General features: G+C 32.9%; 1 protein-coding gene across 2 annotated transcripts in view; it reads left to right on the forward strand.

The window, feature by feature from the left end:
• The first annotated feature begins 365 nt into the window (after positions 1-365).
• Dmd (dystrophin) overlaps positions 366-21,693 on the forward strand; it is a 2,168,746-nt gene continuing 2,147,418 nt past the window's right edge. For both annotated transcript variants that reach the window (XM_074062730.1, XM_074062731.1), the window contains exon 1: positions 366-645. Coding sequence is in view for 1 of the 2 variants with exons in the window: in XM_074062731.1 (XP_073918832.1) it covers positions 639-645 (7 nt within the window). In the remaining variant the exon portion in view is untranslated. The remainder of the gene's footprint in view (positions 646-21,693) is intronic.

Here is a 21,693-nt window from a genome sequence, read left to right on the forward strand (position 1 = left end):
AGTTCCATTTGAGAAAGTGCATGCTATATTTTATAATAAAGCAGAGACGTGGAGCTGAGCACTCAATCTCCTGATTTCAAAAGTACAATCAGAAGAGAGTTTACCCTCAAAGGAGTGGGAAAATAACTTAAAATCAGCCAAAATTTCATCGTGAATAACATGATATGTGGCAAGGAACTCTATTCTTGGTATAGTTAGGAAAACAACCTAGTCCAAAGGCTTTGCATCTGTACAGAGGAGTGAATAGATACTGAAAGAGATTTGCAGATCTCTTTTTAGGCAGGAAGAATGCTCATTAAATGCAGAACGCTGCTCCGGCTCATGTGTTTGCTCCGAGGTGTAGGTTTTGTTCGACTGACGTATCAGATAGTCAGAGTGGTTACCACACCGACGTTGTAGCAGCTGCATAATAAATGACTGAGAGAATCATGTTAGGCATGCCCACCTAACCTAACTTGAATCATGCGAAAGGGGAGCTGTTGGAATTCAAATAGACTTTCTGGTTCCCAGCAGTCGGCAGTAATAGAATGCTTTCAGGAAGATGACAGAATCAGGAGAAAGATGCTGTTTTGTACTATCTTGATTTGTTACAGCAGCCAACTTATTGGCATGATGGAGTGACAGGAAAAACAGCTGGCATGGAAGGTAGGATTATTAAAGCTATTACATCATTATGAATACAATTAGAAGCTGACCATGACAAAGCATATGTTTGAACAACAAGCAGCTGTTGGTAGCTGGGTTTGTTGCCGAGCTCTTCAAACTCTGCAAACAGTGTTGCTTTTACAGAATGGATTTTTAAATTACCTTGTGCTGTGTTGGATTTTTGGGGGTTGTACTTGCTTCCCACCTCAGGGAAACACTTCTGGGGTAGAAATCAGTGTTAGAATATTTTAGAATAAAGTATTTTTCAAGAGTCTAGGTTTCTCTAGGTAAACGATGACGGAGAGAGGAGGAATCTATGGGGAAATCTACCCCAGCTCAGTTACATGCAATTTACTTGCAAGGACTGATTGATATATTGGCATATTCAGACATTGAGAGAAATGAGAATGTATACGATCTTTGGACAGGTTTAAAATTGTTACACTTGGTTTCTATTTTATAAGGAGTTTGGCTGTTAGTCATTTCTCCTCATCAATTTCTAGCTTTTGACATTTATTTAGTCATTCTGCATTATGTGAAGAAAATATATCAATATCTCCTGCAGGGTTTTTCAATAACTCTAGCATCTGTTTCAGCTATTGAACTGTATTCACGTTTTGGCAAGTTGATGTCGACCCAGCTGGTCTATCATTTCTCACTTGATTACTGCTTTTAATTTCTCTGTATCAGCTTGTTTCAGAGAGGGCTTTGAAGGCTGTTAATGGAAAATGACAGAAAATGAAAAATTATTGAAAATTTGGGAATTAATTTATTTTTTATTTGGCACCTTAATGAGTTTTGTCTTACATTTTTTCTTGCCTGTGTACAATTTTTAGAACCCCTTTACTGTTTTACAATATTTCTTTCAGTTATTGGATTATACTTATATGTACTTTCAAACAAGTAGAGCCCGAACGTGGACCATTTTGGTCTCTGAAATAAAGTTTTTCGGGAAAGGAGAACAAATTAAGCTTTTTGTCGAAACTATGCATCATTTGTATATACTGTCTTTCATAAGAATCTGTCAGTGAGTGTATATTGGACCGAATATACTGAAATAATTTTTATGACCACTAGGGTAACAAGAAAATAAAACATTCAAAGCTGTTTTAATCAACTGACTGCTTAAAATAGATGTCAAATAATATAGAAATAGCTTTTCCAGAGTATAAAAAGCATATCTATTAACAATACAATATAGAGTCTTTTAGCTCCCTGCCCTGTCTTCCCAGGTAGCCTTAGTAGCTAAATTTTCCAAGTTAATAGACTGCTATATATGGACATCTAATATGACCTTTCAGTGTATACAGTGCTGCTCATATATACCGCCTTTTTTGTAGTAATTGTAATATCCAAGTCTATGGTTAAGAAACACTATTGGTTGTTATGTAACTTTTTTCTGTGTTAGTCCATGTTTTTCAATTACGTATCCCTCTTAGCAAGAGTGAGTTAACATGTATTTAAATATCACAGAACCAATTACAAACCAGTGAGCTAATTATACTTGCTCGTGTTCATCCAAATTAATTAACAACATATGTTTTGAAAAAAGTCAAGGATTTGGATGAGTACTTTTTAACCTTGAAGCATACATGACTTGTTAAATATGGCATTCATAATTCATATGTATAGCAGGAAAGAATATAGTTTTCTGGATGTGTAATTTTAGCAGCAAGAAATATTTTGACTGATGCCTTGTAATACTTTTTCTTACTGTATATGCTTTTGCATTGTCTGTTACTGTACTTGCTTAATCTTTGGAAAGCTCAAAGACAGAATTTTGCATCCATATCATACAGGGTTAATTTGGGTTTGTTGACAAAAATCAGACATTTCTAAACTGCTGTTTAAAATACAGCCTCCTTCTGTCTATTTAACTTGTAAACTTTTTATAACCATTTTAAGTGACAATTCAAGTCTAGAAGAAACTCTTTTACATTGCTTCTTTAGCAGAACTCTTCTTTTGTGAATTGTCTCCTGTGAAAAAAATGGTGAGCTTTCTGCTAGCTTCATACTCCTGTTACCATAGTTACTTACAAAAAAAGGTTTTTCTTTCAATGAAGATAGTGTAACTTAAATCAGCTACTGGACTCTGCATTTGTTTTGTTTGTTACTTTGTAGGGTAGGCTTAGTTTGTGACTAGAAGTGCTCTCTATTTGATTCCACTGATGAATGAAGAGGACAGACACTAGGTGGCACCAGCTGTTGATTATTAATGAAATCTTAAAGGCTTTGGTCCACACACCTGAAGAGCAGCAGGCTTACCCTTTCTGATTAATGCATTGTAAGAGTTGGAAATGCTTGCCAATCCTTTTGGCTTTGGAACACAATCAGCATGCAATGTGATGATACCACGTGAAGTCTCCAAATCCCAGCTGCTTAATTCTGTGGTTTCTGGAGGGATGGGGTGGAGTAGAAATGAAGAAATCCATAAAAATAGAGAAAGTGTATAAAAGAGATGTGGAACAAAATGAAATAGGCTATAAACATTTAAATATTTTTAAATATAGAATTGGCAACTTTTATAAATCTCCATAGGTTTTTCCCAATTTTCTAAAACCCATATTGTTTTCCCCTCCCTGAAGAAAAACTAATCTTTGTTTCTTTTAGGTAAAAGCCTTATTGTGCCTCATTTTTAAATTAAAAAATGTCCCTTCGTTTCCTTTTCATGATAATCCTATGACGTTAAATTCCCTTCATGTGATGCAGTTGTGATTTTCAAGTGTGTTGCTCTTTATACAGAAAAATGAGCATGGGGAGAAACTATCAATAAAGATATATGCTTTGAAATGTTTTTCCTGAGAAGCTGCCTCCATCCTGTTATTCTGCCATTCTCACATCATCAATATTTTAAGAATGAAAAGTCAAATAAAAACAAACCACTTATGCATACACACACACAAACCCTTGAAAATTATTTATAAACTTTTTAAAAAGAAAGGACTGCAATAATAATTTTAATTTGTCATATAGTTAATGAACACAAATGAAAAAGACAAAGTCCATAATTTAGGTGGGGGAATAAAAAAATGCTTGTAACTGGAAACATTTTTTCAGAAAAATAAGAAATATTTTCCCTCATTGGGAATTCATGAGAAAAACTGAATGATTTAGAAGAATGGAAAGGTAAGAAAAGCCATGGTATTACAATGTTCTATTATCTTGACTATAGCATGGACTTGGTGAAGATATTTATGATGCAAATATGGTCAGGATGAAGAAACCATTGCTGTATGCTATACTTGTCTGGTATATAAATCAGTTTGCCCTATTATCCTGCCTATGGTGTGTCAATTAATGATTTATTGCAAACCAGGAAGAGGGCCCCACACAGAAATATGGTATAGTTCCATCCGACTTGCACCTAATCTCTAGTGATGTGCTTTCTGATTTTGTCCTTGGCCCTGCTTTGCCTATGAAATATTGATTTTTAAACCTGAAGGAAGATCAAAATAGATGTACAACTGGGAAGGAGAACAATATATTGAATTATAAAGGTACCAAATGGTTGTGACCACCTAAAAACTCTGAGGCCAAAAAGACAAATTTTAATAAGTATAAAATCCTATGAAAAGATTATAAAAATCAATCTGGCAAGAATAAAATGTGAAAAATAACTGTTAACAATAATTCATTGAATGAGACATAATGATTTTGTTGGCCACAATCTCAGCATCAGTCATGGTCTCATATGTTACCAAGATACAATGAAATAAAATAATATTGTTGGATATGTATCCTGAAAAAATGAATAAATTTTAGAATACTTTCTAGAGAGACACCATGGTAAAAGAGGAAATTTTAACACTAGGGAGCATAGTAAGTGAAAAATTAATAATTTCTAAAATATCATAGAAACTATAACATTCAAGGGTCATTGAAGGTACTAAAATCATGAAAAGTTGAAGAATAGTTGAAGGAAAAAGAATGAAGAAAAATTAAGCTGACTTCAACTATTTATGAGGCATAACACATATGAAGGTTTGGATTCATTTCTACTTCTATGCTGAAAAGGAAAAAAAAACTTGATTAATGCTGTAAGCAGAAATTTGACTATTTTATGAGATACTGTATTCCTTGTTTCTACCATGCTTGATGCTAAAAGTGAAGTTCTTCCACTAAAGGGAAACTGAAGAAGATGCAGATAATTTCTAACTCACAGTATCTGTGTGTCTAATCATTTCATGAAAAACCAGATTTCCCTTTTCAGGTATGGGTTTGAGTGTCTATACTACTTCACTTAAACTAACCATACCAATGGTCAATATATTATAGCCCACATATCACACATATTTCTGTTTGGCTAGCCAGCTAAGAATGGTTTACATAGTTCTAAATTCTTTTTAAAAGAATATTTTGTGACATGCAAAAAGTTATGAAATTGTAATTTAAGTGTCCATGAAGTTTTATTGGAAAATAACCAACGGAATTTGTATTTGTGCTGTTTATGGTTGTTTTCATGGTAAAACATCAGTTAAGCAGTTGTGACAGAGGCCATATGGACCACAAAGCCAAACTACTTACTATCTGGCCTTAGATAGTAAAAGTTTGCTGACCTCTACATTATAAGAAAACTCTGTTTTGTGCTAATTGACTCAAGTATCTAGAAAAGTGAAGTTACGATAAAATATCGGCTGAGGACATTAACACCATGCATAATATCTAAGTATTAGAGAGTTTGAAAAAATACTTCAAGTATACAGCCTGATCATTAAAAATGGGTCCATTTAGACTAGTAATCTATTGAAAGATTTTTCTTGTTGAGGAAAGTGTATTTACTATTGTTATAATGAAATTTGAGGTTTCTGTAATCGCTGACATATATAATGCCCATTTTGTCTAACACATTGATATGGCTGAACTTACCCATTTGCTAAGATTTGGTTATTTTTACTATTGGTATTCAGGTGGGATGTTATTTCAGTAGACTTAAAGTAATTATAGAAGTCAATGGAAAACAAGGTTAAGTGAGAATTCGTAACCTGCAGCTACACTTTTCTGAATTCATAGGTCTATAGATTCTCTATGCAGATTTTTACATTGCAGAGTTGTGAAGATTTGCTCACCTTAATAAAAAGATGAGGATGTTCTTAATAAAATATGTTCTGGAAGGGATCAAACAATAGCAAGATAAAAATAAATGCATTGCACTATAAGAGAACAGTTGATGCTGTTAGTAAATGGTTGATAAGGCATGCTAGAATCAAAAGTTAGCAATGAGATAATTATGAGATATTTTCCTGAACATAAGAATATAAAAGAAGTGTTTTTTTCAAGTCATCACAGAGAAACCATATCAGATTCTGAGCTTAGAATTAAGAGATTCTGGATTTAGCACTGCATGTTATAATCTTTATAGTTCTGCAATCTGAGACTATAATCCCTACAGTTTTTTCTAGGGAAGAATATTAATTTTGCCCAGTAGTAGCACTGGAAATTTCTGTAAAATCCACAGGATTTTTATTCTTTTTCCTTGAGAATGTTACTGAACAGCTATCTTGTGATGCCTGTCTCTATGGTAACAGATACAAATCTTCAGGGTCTGTGGAAAATTCTTCCTATGGCTTAGGAATGTGGAGCAGTAAAGGAGATTCACAGAAGAAGATAAAGCTGGGGGAAGGCAAAAAACCAATTGAGAAAAAGCTGTTTTTGTGTTTGAAAAAATTTCATATCCTCTTAATGTGCCTAAAAGTGAAATAACATCTAACATACAAATAAAGTTTGTTTTAGAGAAAGGATTCTTTAAATGTATGTTTTTCAACATCTATCAATTTTATGCAATTGATGTCACACGGATTTTTCTTAGTTGGCTTTCTTTTTGCTAAGTAGAAAAATAGATTGCTTCTTGCCTGAAATTGATAAGAGGAGAGCTCTACTTCTGGCAAATTTAGTTCTTGTTATTGCTATCAAAGGCCTTGATCTTTTAATGGACTTTCTTTTACCTGATTCTAAGTGTTAGAATATTGAGCTATGATAGGCATTCCTCATAACCATTGATCTCCTTGGGGAATTAGGAAAGTGCACTGACCTTCCAAGTTACACTTTTTAGGTCTATTTCTCTTAAAGACCAGAAATAAGTATAATAAACTAACTGCTCATTAAAAATGAGTAATTTTGAAATTTTCTGAGTTCATTTATTTTGGGTAGTTTTTTTAATTAAAATAATGAAAAATAAGATTGGAGGTGTAGCCCAGTAGTAGAGTGCTTGCCTAGTATGTGTGAGGCCTAGATTTGATCCCAGTACTGAAAAAAATTAAAATAAAAAATAAAACCAAATTAATTCCTAGAAGTTTAAATATACTTGGTTTTCCATTCATTGCACTTTTTTTTCATTGCACTTTTACATATCTTACTTTCAGCTTTGAAAATGAGAACTCACCATGAATATAACAGAGATGAATGATTCTCCTTTGCTTAGATTCAAAGTATATGTTCAATTTGTTATTAAATACCTAAAAGCACTTAAGTTTTTTTCTATTTACATGTCTTATGAAATATATTGCTCAGAGGGGAGAGAGATAGCTAGCTCAGTATGAAATTATTATGCATATTCTCAATGATAAAATTGCTGATTCTCATTTGTTTATGTTGTTAGAGTCAAATGAAATAAAAAATAAAATTATTGCAAGTGGGTAAAAAGTTCATAATTTGATCAAGTAAAATTAATATTTTAGAGATTAGAGGTAAATCTGTTTCAAATGATATTTTATAAAATCAAATTAACAAATATTAACTTAGAGCTTATTACTCACAGGCTATAGCTTTCAAAGCTTTAAAAAAGCTAAATCATTTCATGGTTTATGTTCCAGTATTGAGAGATTTATAGATTCAGTGTTGGGTGCAAGTTTTCATAAATTTTGTCCAGTTTGTGTAGATATTAATAAAAGGTAAATCTGTCTTCCAGAGTTATTCACACTGTCTTTAAATTAAATGAAAAAGTAGCTCTAAATGTTTCAATGCTGCCTTTGATAATTTTAGAAAGTAATTGTTTTAAAGAAAATCTTTTTTACAACTCCACACATTTAACCTATAGAAATCAATCAATTACAATGTGAAATGTATTTCTGGATTAAACAAGGCTACCTTAAATACTAAACGTATATTACTTTAGGAAATCTGACTTCAATTTAAAATATACACATGTAAAGAATATGTATAGCATGACTGGTCTCTATAAAATTTACTTTGTTGAGATTGGAGTTTAAACAAAAGAATACTGTGAGGAATAAGGTAGTAGGTAAAATGATTTTCTAGGCAAAAGTAGTATGGGAAGCAAAAATGAAATGTCTTTCCAAACATAGAGAAGATGGAGAATGGATGAAGAAAAGTTGAAAGTATTCAGAAATTAATTGCAGTCCATATAAAATTGAATGCTACTAATCAGATTTCCAAAAACAATATTGATATTCCTTGGCAATCTGAAGACAAGGTTGTAAATTCAAAGAAGTAGGAAGAGCAATGGAGAAAATAAACTTTCCAGGATCATTCTGTTCTAGTAATGGCATTGTTATGATGTAATATTCTTAGGATAAAACAGGATAAGGAACACCACATTTTGATTTTACTGGCACAGATTTCTTTGTTCATATTAGGGATAGAATTATCCAGTACAGCAATACAAAATGTGGATTATAGAAAGTGACACTACTGCTAACCTGACATTGTATGGGTTTTAAGGTAGCTGTGGAACTCAATTATTTTCTGTGACAAGTGTGAAAAGGAGGAGATTTAGTAAGAGTCTGCCCATGATCAAAATGTTAATTTAGTGAGTAGGAATTGCAGGTTTCTCTCTTTTTGGCTGCTTTGCCATTCACAAACTGGCTCTGGTGTCCATAGTGGCAGGAGGCAGAGCCTATTTCTCTATTAGGTTATTCAGCATAGGATTAGAGCCCACCAACTGAAGTGACAGATTGTTTCTGCTGCTTTCCATTCATCCAACAAATATTTATTGATACATTCTAACTGCCAAGCTCAGTGCTAGAGCAAGATGACTAAAATATGGTCCCCGAGGAATTTACAGGTGAATGTGCTTTATGTGAATGAGAACAGGAAAATATCTACAGTGACAGCTTACCAGACAGCAGTAGCAGCATCTGGGAATCCAGACAGAAAACCTGATTTAGGAATGAGCCAGAGGTTTCTGGGGCCCCCAGTTTGAGTGATCTGGAAGAACTGGTGAGTTCATCAAAGAGTAAAATGATAGCTGAAAGGAAAAAGCAAATTCAGTGAAAACAGTAATTCAGAGTAAAGGGTGAAATGGCATATTGGAAGGGTCACTTTAAATAAGGAGCAGTGTGCCCAATAGCTACTGCTCAGTTTCACTGGAATCAAACCTAGAAGGAAGAGTTAAACAATTGTAAAAGTCAATTTAAGACAATGAGATTAAACATTTTAAATTTACAGTGAGTATGGCTATTCAAACTTTCTCTCAGGAGGATCTCAAAATAATAAATTAACTGTCATTGGTAGTTTATGCACAGTTATCCCCAGAAACTCTTCCCTATTCTATCTTTAGAAAGTTTTTTACATTATTTTATCTCAATGTGTATCTAACTTTAATTAGAGGCTAAGTGAAAATTTCTCACCTATGTTTAAAGTTAACTTAATCACAGAATCAGAGATTATACAGTCTGGTTCACAAGAGGGTATTGTCTATAGAATAGGTCTGTTGCAACATAGACCTATAATATGAGGAAATTGTGTGAAGTACTAAGGCTTCATCCAACTTCAACATCATGCTATGTAATTGGACTTCAGATTCACTCCCAACTCCTCCTAGAAAATGTAAAATTTAAAAAAACATAGCTAATTGGAATAATCAGGACATTTTCTGAACATTTGGTTTGTCCAGAAAATGAGTCTCTCTCTCTCTCTCTCTCTCATACACACACACACACACACACACACACACACACACACACACACACATACACACACACACACACAACTGAAATGTCTAGAATGTCTCTCTCTTACTTTTTCTCTGTGCCCTATTTCTTCTTTCCTTTATCTCCCTATCCTCTCCCCCATATATAAATGTGTGTATATATGTATTTCTCTATTACTATGTCTATTTCTGACTTTGAAGCAATTTGGACATAAGGTAAAAGCAAGTAACGTTATTCCTAAGATTCATTAATTGAGTAATTTTCCCTTATTATGAACTCAAGTATTTCTGACTATCTTAATTTTTATAACATTTTACTGAACTTTAATACACACATATATATATGGACACGAATCAGTAAGTGTATAAATTAATGAATTTTCAGAGTAAATACACCTCAGCAGTAGCCCAACTTATGAAAAGAATGTTACTAGCATGGGAAAATCCCAATCTTACCCCTCAGTCATTACCATACCAAAAATAAGCACCATATTAATTTATAACACAACATCATTTAGGACAGTTTCTGAAATTTATGGAATTGAGACCATAAATATGTACTCTTTCATTTCTAACTTCTTTTCCTCAACATTGTATTTGTGATCTACAAATACTTTGTTGTTTTAGTTGTGGTTCAAATATTTGCAGAGCTATGTAATATGCCATTGTATGAATATAGCACAAGTTGTTTATCTCATCTGTGCTGGATAAACATTTATGTTGATAACATTTGAGAACTCTTAAAAATGGTACTCTGAACATCATACAATTTTTTACACATGTGCATGCTCTTCTATTATGCAAATATCAAAAGTAGACTAGACTTGTTAGGTCATACAGTAGCCACATACTAATCTTTAGTTAATAATTCCAGATAGCTTTTCAAGGTAGGTAAACAAACTTAGCCATAATCATTTTATGAAAATTATGGATATTTTGCCAGTATTTAATATTGTTAGTGTTTTAATTTAAACCATTCTGACTGTTGTGCTATAGTGTCTAATTGTGGTTTTTATTTACATCTTGTCTAATTAATAATTCAAGAAATTTTTATGTTCATCATGTGGATCTATTTTATGCCAAGTCTTTTATAGTCACATGCTCATTTTTTATTGAAATGGCATCTTATTTTTTTACATGAGTAGTCCTATACTTTTCTTTCTGAGCGTGGGCCTTTTATTTGTTATGTGTGATGTAAACATTTAGACAGTTATCTTTTGTTGAAGCCTAGAATTTAAAGCCCAGAGGCCCTAAAGAATATTTAGTTCCATGCCTTAGTTTGACATATGAGAAAACTGAGACCTCTAGGGAAAACATCACTTCCTTGTGGTCTCTTCTAGTTAGTAATAAGGCCAGAAATATGTCATAAATCTTCTGACACTGAAGTAAAAGGGTCTTTTTCCCATTGAGTCATATAAAGTCTTTACTTCCATTAATATGGTGACTCAAACACTTTGTCTCTCTGAAAAGGCTAAGAAACTGATAATATTGTAATTGTAATACCAAGTACAGAGATGTGCATGATTAATCTTATTTGTTTTGTGGGAGAAAATATCCCCTGTTAACTGTTGTACAGCATGGTCATGCAATATTTTAGCCTGTGTTTTCTTTTGTGCTTCACATTTCATTTTTCCTTCTCCATGGCTTTAGTATTATATTCAGTTTTTTCTTCTATTTGCTCTTATTACTTGTATGTTCCCATTCCAAATTTGGGTCAAATTCAAGAAATTCTACTTTTTCTTCAGTGGATTATTAAGAACATTAGTTTTGAAATATTTTCTTTTTAAGTGAGAGAAATTTTAGATCATAAGGCATAATTATAGTAAAATCTATTTTCTGAATTTTTACATGCTGGAAGCAATGTATTTTTTTTAATTCATTTATTCATATGTGCATACATTGTTTGGACCATTTCTCCCCCCTACACCCCACTCCCTCTCTCTTCCCCCCACCCCTCCCCATATCCAGGCAGAATCTGTTCTGCCCTTATCTCTAACTTTGCTGAAGAGAGAGTATAAACAATAATAAAAAAGACAAAGCATTTTTGCTATTTGAGATAAGGATAGGTATACAGAGAGATTCCTAGCATTGCTTCCATGTACAAATGTGTTACAACCCAAGTTGATTCATTTCTAACTGCCCTTTTTTCTAGCTCCTGATCCCCTTCTCATATCGACTTCTGTCACTTTAAGGTTTCTGTATTAGTTCGTCTGCAGTGAGGACATCAAATACTTTCATGTTTTGGGTTTCTTACCTACCCCCATACCTCCCATATGTACTGTCCCCTTATCATGTGACCCAATTCCAACCACATTGCCGTATTTGCCCTAGATCTCAAGTCCACATATGAGGGAGAACATATAATTTTTGGTGCTTTCTTGTATTATTTTAGCTATTACTTATAACAACTCCAAAATATGTTTTATTATCCTTATTTTCTAGATCTAGAAACTGAGCCTCAGTGAGTTCAACCTACTTAGGCATGGCTGGAATCTGAACCACATTTATCACATTCTAAACATCTCCCTCTGTCCATGATCCCACTCTGTGTGGAAGGAATTAAATTTGGTGATACAGATTTGGGTCACTACTTGTCTGTAGTGCTTCTGCCATAGGTTTTATGGATGTAACCTTACTCTTAACCCATTAAATAATATCTGTATCCTTTTTAAAGGTAGTAATCAGAGAAGAAAAATTTGGCCTTGATCTTTAAATTTTTATTGAATAAATCAAACTCTTCAATGAATTTTTTATTGGTGTGCAACCTAAATACTGATAGGTAAGTTCATATCAAGAGATTGTAAATGAATCTTTTCTGCCATCAGAGGCCAGATCTATTATAAAAATCTTTTATTTCAATTCTGCCCAGAAACCTATTCTAGGATTGAATATTTAGTGCATATATTTTTGTTCCAATTATTTCTCCTTTCTGCTCATGACACAATCTGAGAACCAGTGTGCATCCTGTCTCTTGCTTCCAGTCTTTGGTCAGAGTAAATTCCTTTGTCATACTTCTCTGGCTTCATGCAAAACAAATGCCCACTAATGCTTCTATTTAGAAATTTGTATTCATATGAGTTACCTCACCTATGACTTTTTTCCTTAAGGAGTAAAAAGCACACTTTTAAAAATCAAAATTCATAGGTATTTGGTAATATTAATTCCTTAAAATAATGTTTATTTTGTTCATAGAAAAACCATGTGAGGTAAACATTTCCTCTTACAGAGATACATGCAACCAATCCCTATCCTAAATTCCTTCTAGCATATACTGGTAACTTTCTAAATTATGTGAGGTCTAGTTTCTCTCCAGTTTACTCTTCACAAAGCTGGTAGGCACATCTCTCTCAGTCAAAACTTAATGTTACTCCCCTTCTTAAAATTCGCATTCTTTTTAAATTATATTTTGAGTAACTTCTATGGAAAAAAGCCACTTTACAATATTTTCCTTAGTTCTTCTCAGTTCTAATCTTTCACCCACCATAATGAATGTTTGACCTTGCCATACAAATAGTTCTCGGTGTATAACAAACTTCTCTGCTATGCATGCATCTTTGAAAACATTGACCCACTCCATGCTCTGAAATAGTTCATACTCTCACATATTCACTTGTAGTATGCTTTATAATCTTCCAAAATGGTGTAGACAGTGCCTCCTCTTCACGTTTGGCTGAATCATGTACCCCTTCTGTGTATTCCCATAGCATCCTCTTCATCTTGCATCAGAACATATTTTGCTGTGCTGTAGTTTTCAGGTAATTAATTAATTAATGTTATTGGTACATGAGGATTATGAATTCTTATTCATTATTTACCCTTTGTCCAGCACTCCTGGAAAGAGTAACTCCAAATTTACTTAGAGTTATAATGAGTTATACTGCCAGAGGTACTAAGATTGTTTCTGTTTGTAGCATCATTTCTATTTTATATTTCTTCCTTCCAATGTAACTAACAAGAGTATGTGAATAGTTCTGTTTTCAAAATTTGTACTTAATCAGTTCATGGAAATTAGTTGAGCCAAGTTATCATTTTGTTCTATTTCATAGTGTACAAGTCAGGATATTTAGTTGTAACAGAATGATAGTCTCCTTTTAAAGTGTTCTATTTTCTTTCCGATTTAAACATTGAAATCTTGATGAATTGAAATTATTCACTGATAAAACAATACAAATAATTTAAAAGAATGATCAAGTGAAATCATAGAAGTGTAAATTGACAGTGAAATTTAAGAAGTACATCAATTCAGGCATTATTGGCAATGTGAAACAAAACAAAACTGTAGTTCTGCTTTTTTCTTCTATTATCGCTAATAGAAAATAATGGAGTATACGAATCACTCAATTGTACTGTGGAACATGGTTATTATGAATTATAGTTTAAGTTAAAAGTTTGCTACTTCCATTTACTCACTGATCACCAGAAAATGTGTACTATGTTATGAAGGATTTGAAGTTGTTCAGCAGAGAAAATGTGTGATTGGTGAAAGTCCACCAATTCACAGGTGACCTGAGGCTGCAAAGAAAATAAGGCCAAAATATTTGTCAACCGATATCACGTTAATGCCTGCTTCCTCTAACACACAGCTTTGTGAAAGGAATTTAATAAAGAAGTGAACAAATTGATTATTTTATGATCTTCTAAATCTTCACTATGGAGATAAAATCCCAAAGATGAATAAGTATATAGCAAATTGGTTGTGAAATATATCTATTCCTTAAAATCAAAATGCTCTGTGTTAGGAAGCTACATGCCAGGAGCTATTTATATATATAAATTATTTATTTTGATGTTTTCATTGCTATTCTATTAATGCTTTATTGACATTATATATAATCTTCTTCATAAATAATGGAATGGAAGGTACTGTGTTTTAAAAATTGAGCCTGACAGAAATCAGTTGTTCATATTATATAGTTCTCCTATTAATTTATTACTGAATGAAACAATCATTTATGAGACTATATTAGCCAAAGCAGAGTATATATTTTATTCAAAAACTAAAACACCATAAACATGGTGTTGCTTGTTACATAATTTATAAATAACAAGATTGGCTTTTGGAATAACAAGTATGGGAGTAAGGGAAGGAAAGGTAGAAGATAAAATCATCATCAGTAGTGGGGATGAAGTCAAAACCTACAATTGTATCTTAAAAGAACTTTTGATTTATGATTGCATATTTTCATTTTTACAGAAACAATGACACCAACACTCATTTGTGCTATCTCATAAATCAAGGAAAAATTTTTATAAGTTTCAATGTAGTAAAGAAGGAGAATAAACACTGTTCTGAAAGATGTGAGGAAAGTAAATGAATTGATTATAATATGGATTATCTCCATAAATATTTCAGCCAGTATGATGTCAGTCAATATGGGACACATCAATATTGAAATGAGTAAATACATTTTATAAACAGATCAATCTGCTGATATATTTGATTGACTGAAGGAGGACAAATTTTTCTCAATCAGAAATGTATTTCAAATATGAAATGTGACCTGTCCTGAAGATTAAAGATTTATATGTATTAAATATTATTCTAATAGAATCACAATGTTTAAATAATTAATATTTGATTAATTACAATGAAAATCTTTCTTCACCTATTACAAATAGGAGTGATATGAAACAAATATTTCTGTTCCCTCTGGTGAGACAAATCAGAGTCCTATCCTAAATTGAACACAGCAATGACATGATAAACTTACCCTTTGGTGACTTCATTCTTTCTTAATTTCATTTACCTGCTCCTTTACCAGGGCTCCTGGAATCACATAAGAAATAAATTATTTGTAATCAAATACTTTTCTCAAGGTCTGCTTCTGATAAAAACCCAACCTAAGATAACATACTGCTTCTTACATTTTCCTCATTTATTTGTGTAATAATTTTTTCCAACAAGGAGGTATATTTGAGAAAATAATGTGCTTAGTTATTATCAGAAAGCACATTGGTTTGGGAGTTAGTGAAACTGTCAGAAGTGACACACCAATTTTGCTACCAACCATTATCATTCTGTACTTTGTCTTCTCTTCTGAAAAATGGAACCATTACACCACAAATCATTAAAGAAGAGAAAGTGATGGAACGAACCAAAATGATCACACTTTGTTGTAGTTGCCAGTATTATGACAGACTTTGAAAGACTGTGTCTGTCCAGAACTACTTGGAAAAGATGACACTGTCTAATGTTATAAGTGCTCAGGGCGTATGCAACATAAATGAAAGCAAAGACCCCATATATTTGTACCTGTACAATATACTAGAATATTTTGTATCTCATTCTTTAACAATACACAGGATATAGGTACAAAATTATTTTTACCAGAGTATTAGTTACACATAAAATATGTAGTCAACTGTGATGGCAAATCCAGGACAAAACCACTGACAAAGCATGTTTGACTATAAGTTGGGCTACTTCTCCCTAAATACTATTTAAATGTTGATGCTGGTTTCCATCCTAAGCCCATGCTAACTGGCAGCAATGGCTTAGCTTATGAAGTTTCTGATTTCGTCTTATATCCAGTATTGGTTATGAAAATGTGTACTGCTACATTCTCAGTCTCACTTGGCATATTCAAGCATTATAAAATTGAATTTACCCATTAGGTATTTCCTGTCTGTGGTTACATTTCCTGTCTGGGCTTCCCTAAAGCTGACAATGGTTAAGAGACAAAAGTCATACTCAGAATACATACCTACTGTAATGCATTTTCACCCCAACACTTCACCCTCTAACCCTCTTTCTCCTGCTCCTGTTCCATTGGTCCTAACATCAGGATAAAACATAGCATAACACAGAACTACAGGAATTATAGTGTAGCACTCATTGTACCATCGATACCTGTTATCTGTCATGCCATCGCAATCAGGTCACATCTTTCTGTGTTCAAGCCTAACTCAGGGTTATAAACTCCTATTATTGCCCCACCTGGATCCTTTCATCTTATACAATATCTTGATAGGTGCCATAGAAGTTCCTGATGCTGACATGCATATTACTGGATTTTGTTTAATTATACATAGACATTGACCTGATGACTCATTCATTCATTAAAAATTATAACTCATCACATTTTTATATGGTAAACTAGGGAAATATACATTTCCCCTTATTCAATCTATATTATTATTTATGGAAGGCTTGTATTTATCACAAGTAATGCTACATCCTAAACTTAATGGGAGAATTGAAAGGCTAAAGTAAGAGATTATGACTGTACCTGCCCATTTAAGTCAATTTGTTATATTTTGATACTGAAAAATTTCAAAGGATGATGATTTCATTAAATGAAGTCCACATGCTCCTCTACTAAAATCAGAATAAGTTACTTTCTGCAGCAAATTTATTAATCCCATATGATCTTTATACTATTAGCAATGGATTGAACTATGAAGAAATAGACAGTGGGGAGTCAACTATGAATATATTTTTTCCTGCATTTAATCAAGTTTACCTTACTCCAAATATATCTGGCTGAAACTAGACAGACTCCTTTCCTTCTGAGATAGTGGGCTCTGTTAAGCATTATGTCTGCCTAAATAGCACTATGATTAATTTTGCAAATGCCACTTAATAAGTTTTTAACTAACAGACTAATGGAAGAGGGATTAATATAAAATGTAATGTTCAAAATGAGGAGTAAAACCTCTGTTTCTATTACAATCACTCATTTTAGCATAATTAATCACTACATATTTAAATGTAGCTGTATTATAAATTGGTTATATGGGAATCTAAATAAGGGAATTATTTAGTTATTTACTGTCTGTGATAATTGTTGCCTTAAAATACTGCTATTTTGCAGAATTTTAGAGCAGAAATAAGATATTACAGTGTTTGCAGCATGAAAGAATTTTGTATATAATATCAGTTTGGAGATAAAATTCTAAAGACCACTTATGGCCACTCTTCTTTGAGAACATGGATTCTGGAAAATGAGCAATATAATCACTTTAAGAGCATTTAGAGATCCAGTCTTTTCACATCACTACCTAGGTTTGTTTATTTTTTGTTGTTGTTTTGTGTGGGTATTTAAAATTGTGATAAGTGACACACCAGATCATTTGTAAGAGAAAGAAAAGAATTTTACTATTTTAGGGACTGGTGTAGTGGCTCAAACAGTAAGAGCACCTGCCTTGCAAGCAGTGCAACCAAAAAAAGAGAATTTTATTATTTGTTATTTAGTATTATTTTCTTTTTCCACTTACTATAATGAAAATTAAATTTGAAATTCTATAAAATTCTAAAACATATTAATTTTTAAATTAAGAGCACAACAGTAATTACAGTTTTTCCTTTTTTTCTAAGTTGTTTTTTGTTTATGTTTTTATTAGTATATTTTAGTTGTTCAAGGAGTTTCTTTGTGCCATTTCCATATATATGTACAATGTACCCTGGTTTGGTTCATCTCCATATCTGAGCTGTTTCCTCTATCTACCTTGCCCTTCTAAAAATGGCTTTGATGGTTGTCCAATGTTCCTTATTCATACATATGTAGAAAATACATCAACCATATTCACCCTCCTTTACCTTTCTCACTTACCCTCTCACTCCCATGAGTATCCTCCCCTTAGCATGACCTGTTTTACATTCCTGCTGTTTGTTGTTTAAGTGTCTGTTCATTGTTCAGTAGGGTTTTGCCTTGGTATTTTACTTGCAAAAATATTTTTACTTAAATCAGTCTAATAGCCTCTCTTATCCTTCCTTACACTTTTCCTCCTACCACATACTGTTCAACAGTTTTCAATGTGTTTTGGTGTGTCTTGTTCCTACACAGATGCAAAGTATTTTAATATTGCTCACTTTCTGTCATTCTCCTTTTCTTTACTTTTTCTATGGTCTCCTCTAATAGTCCCACTATTGGAAATATATATATATAACATACATATATATATGTATATATATATATATATATATATATACATATATATATAAAATGCTTGTATTTGTTTCTATTTTCCACATATGACACACATGACTTTTGTCTTTCTGAAACTGGCTTTCTTCATTTAATATAACATTCTCAGGTTCCATCAATTTACTTGCAATGACATCATTTCATTCTGCATGATGACTGAATACTATTCCATTATATCTATCTTTCTCTGTCTGTCTTCTATCTATCTACCATCTATCACATTTTCTAATCCATTTATCCGTTGTAGGACATCTGAGCTGTTTCCATAGCTTGGCTATTGTGAATAATGCTACAATAAACATGGGTGTGCAAATGTCTTTATTATATCTTGACTTACATCCATTTGGATATATGCCCAGGACTGGTATTGCTAGATCATAAAGTTTTACCAAAGAAAACAAAACAATTAGTCCAATCTCTTGAGAAAAACTAATCTTGACTCAATAAAGAAATATGCTTTTTCTGAATACTTTTGACAATATTTTAAAGTACTCCTTTTGCCAATAAAATTGATGAACCTTATGCAGAATAATGATCTGTCCTGTGTATTGTAGTAGGCTTAATGGTGGTCCCTCAAAGATACATATGTTCTTATTCTGGAAACTTATGTCATTCCTTACATGATACAGTTGGAGGCTCTCAAGCATACTCTCAGTTCAGAACTCATAGAATTTATAAAAATTATTATACTCATAATCACAGTATAACAAAAAAGTACAGATTGAAATAGATATAGTTGCACAAAACATAGCCCAAGAGAGACCAAATGCCAGTTTTCTGTTGTCTTCTCCTAATGGAGAGGACATAAGGACACCTTAATTCTTCCAGCAATGGTGTGTGAACTTATATTTGAAGTACTGTCATCAAGAGCTTACCTGAGTATTAGAATACAGGATTTTATGGGGTTTCTCAAAGTTCAAACTGACTTTATGCAGCTGAATAATGACACCATCAATCACATTGTAGGTATACACTAACTGTTGTGGTTGAATATCTGAGATAAAGAAAGACATTCCTATCAGTCAGATCAATCTAAAGGGTTTAATGGTTTTCTTGTCAAAATCAGTGAAGATTAAGTTCTTTCTTTGTATATGCAAGATTTGGACAATTTATGCCTGCTAAGTTAATATTTTATTGCACAATGCCAAAGAATAATTGCAGATATGATTTAATTAAGAGCCTAAATATGGTGAGATTATCCTGGATTACCTGGTTGGGCCAACTAAAATCACAAAGATTGAAAGAGTTAAAGGAGATATATGAATGAAAACCAGAGTATCCAGATGATGTGATACAGCTTGGAAAATGCTATGCTTCTGACTTTGAAGAACCATGGAAGGGGCCATGAGTCAAGGAATGTAAGTGACCTTTAGGAACTGAAAGAGACAAGAAAATGGATCCTCCCCTTGTGTCTCCAGACTAAATGCTGTACTGCTGACATTTTGCTTTTAAGCCAGTTAGATTTTTGATGTCCAGAATGCTTAAAGTAGCAAAAATGCTATGTCTTTCTTATTATCACTTATGTCTTCTCTTCAACAAAATTGGAAAAAACAGCAGAACAGGTTCTGCCTGGAAGCAAGGGGATGGTGGGGAGAGAGAGAGGGTGGGGGGCGGGGGGAGAGATGGTCCAAACAGTGTATGCACATATGAATAAATGGGAAAAAAGAATGATAGTAAACATATATTTAAGTCACTAAGTTCACAGTAATTTGTTAGATGAATAAGAGGAAACTAGTACAGTACAATATAAACGCAGACACTCTTCAAGTTTGAATGGGGTTATGGCCTGAAAAACTCATCATAAGTTATATCGTAAATTAACAATGCATTCCATGCATCCAACCTACTGAATATCTTAGCTTAGCAACACATTGCACTGTAGACTATTGGTTGTTTACCATCAATCATGTGGCTGCATAGTGTTGCAACTTGCTGCCACTGCTCAGCATTGCAAAAGTATATATCACATATTGCTAGCCCAGGCAAAGATCAAAATTCAAAATTTGAAATACAAATTTCAACTGAATCTTTATCACTTTCATACTACCATAAGGTTGAAAATTCACTAAGTGAAACCATTATAAATTGGACGGCATCTAAAATAAGAGTATGTGTGTGTGAATATAGGATGCCCCTTTATCCAGTTTGGCTTTCCACTATTCTAGTTACCCAGGGTTGGCTGAATTACATTAAATGGAAAATTCCAAAAACAAAGAATTCAAACTGTTTATATTGCACACTAGTCAAACTAGTACAATGATATTTTGTTTCTTTTTCTGCCTACTAGGATGTGAATTATCCCTTTGTCCAGTGTATCCATACTATTTACGCTATCTGGTAGCTATGTCAGTTTTAAGACTGACTATCATAGTATCACAGTGCTTGAATTCAAGTAACACACAGACAAGATTGGGCACGTCAGAGTGGTATGGCCGTAGACTCAAGTAACACAAAGCCTACATTACAAAATAATGCCTATGTCATTCACCTTACTTTATCTATTAGTGGAAACATTGTTTCATCTTACACTATCACAAGAGGAGTAAGAAGAATATTGTAAGAGATTTTGAGAGAGAGGGAGACCACATTCACATAACTTTTATTATAGTATATTGCTATAATTGATGTACTCATTGATAATTTATTTCCATGCCTATTTTATAAATTAAAATTTATCATACATTCGTGTGTATAAGAAAAAGACAGTATATATAGAGTTTAGAATTACCTATTGTTTCAGGTATTCACTGAGAATTTTGGAACATATTCCTTGGAAATAAGAGGGGACTAGTGTGTGTGTTTCCACATATGCATATCTTTGGGTTATCTAAAAGCAAAGTTTTTCATTGCTTATTTATTTCACATCTTAACCATAAGACAAACAAAAACACACACACAAATGTACATAATTACATACACAAACACACATCTATACACACACACACACACACATATACACACTACATCCACTTCTGCCTTCCTCTGATGGCAGTTCACAAATTTGTTAATAGAATACATGGAGTTTCACTTGGCATTATAAAATTCATGGTAAACATCATCAAGGCAGATGGATATCTATGTTTTTCATTTCATTGGTGAAAAAGTTTTGGTATACAAACTGACAGTTGTTATTAAAATTTAGATTTCATACCTATTTGAAAGTAAATTGCACCTGTGGTTCACTTGCAAGCTCACTTTCTAGAAATTCAGCTTTGTATTTGATACATTTATTAC

Source organism: Castor canadensis, chromosome X (genome assembly GCF_047511655.1).
Source record: "Castor canadensis chromosome X, mCasCan1.hap1v2, whole genome shotgun sequence".
Classification (NCBI taxonomy): Eukaryota; Metazoa; Chordata; class Mammalia; order Rodentia; family Castoridae; genus Castor; species Castor canadensis.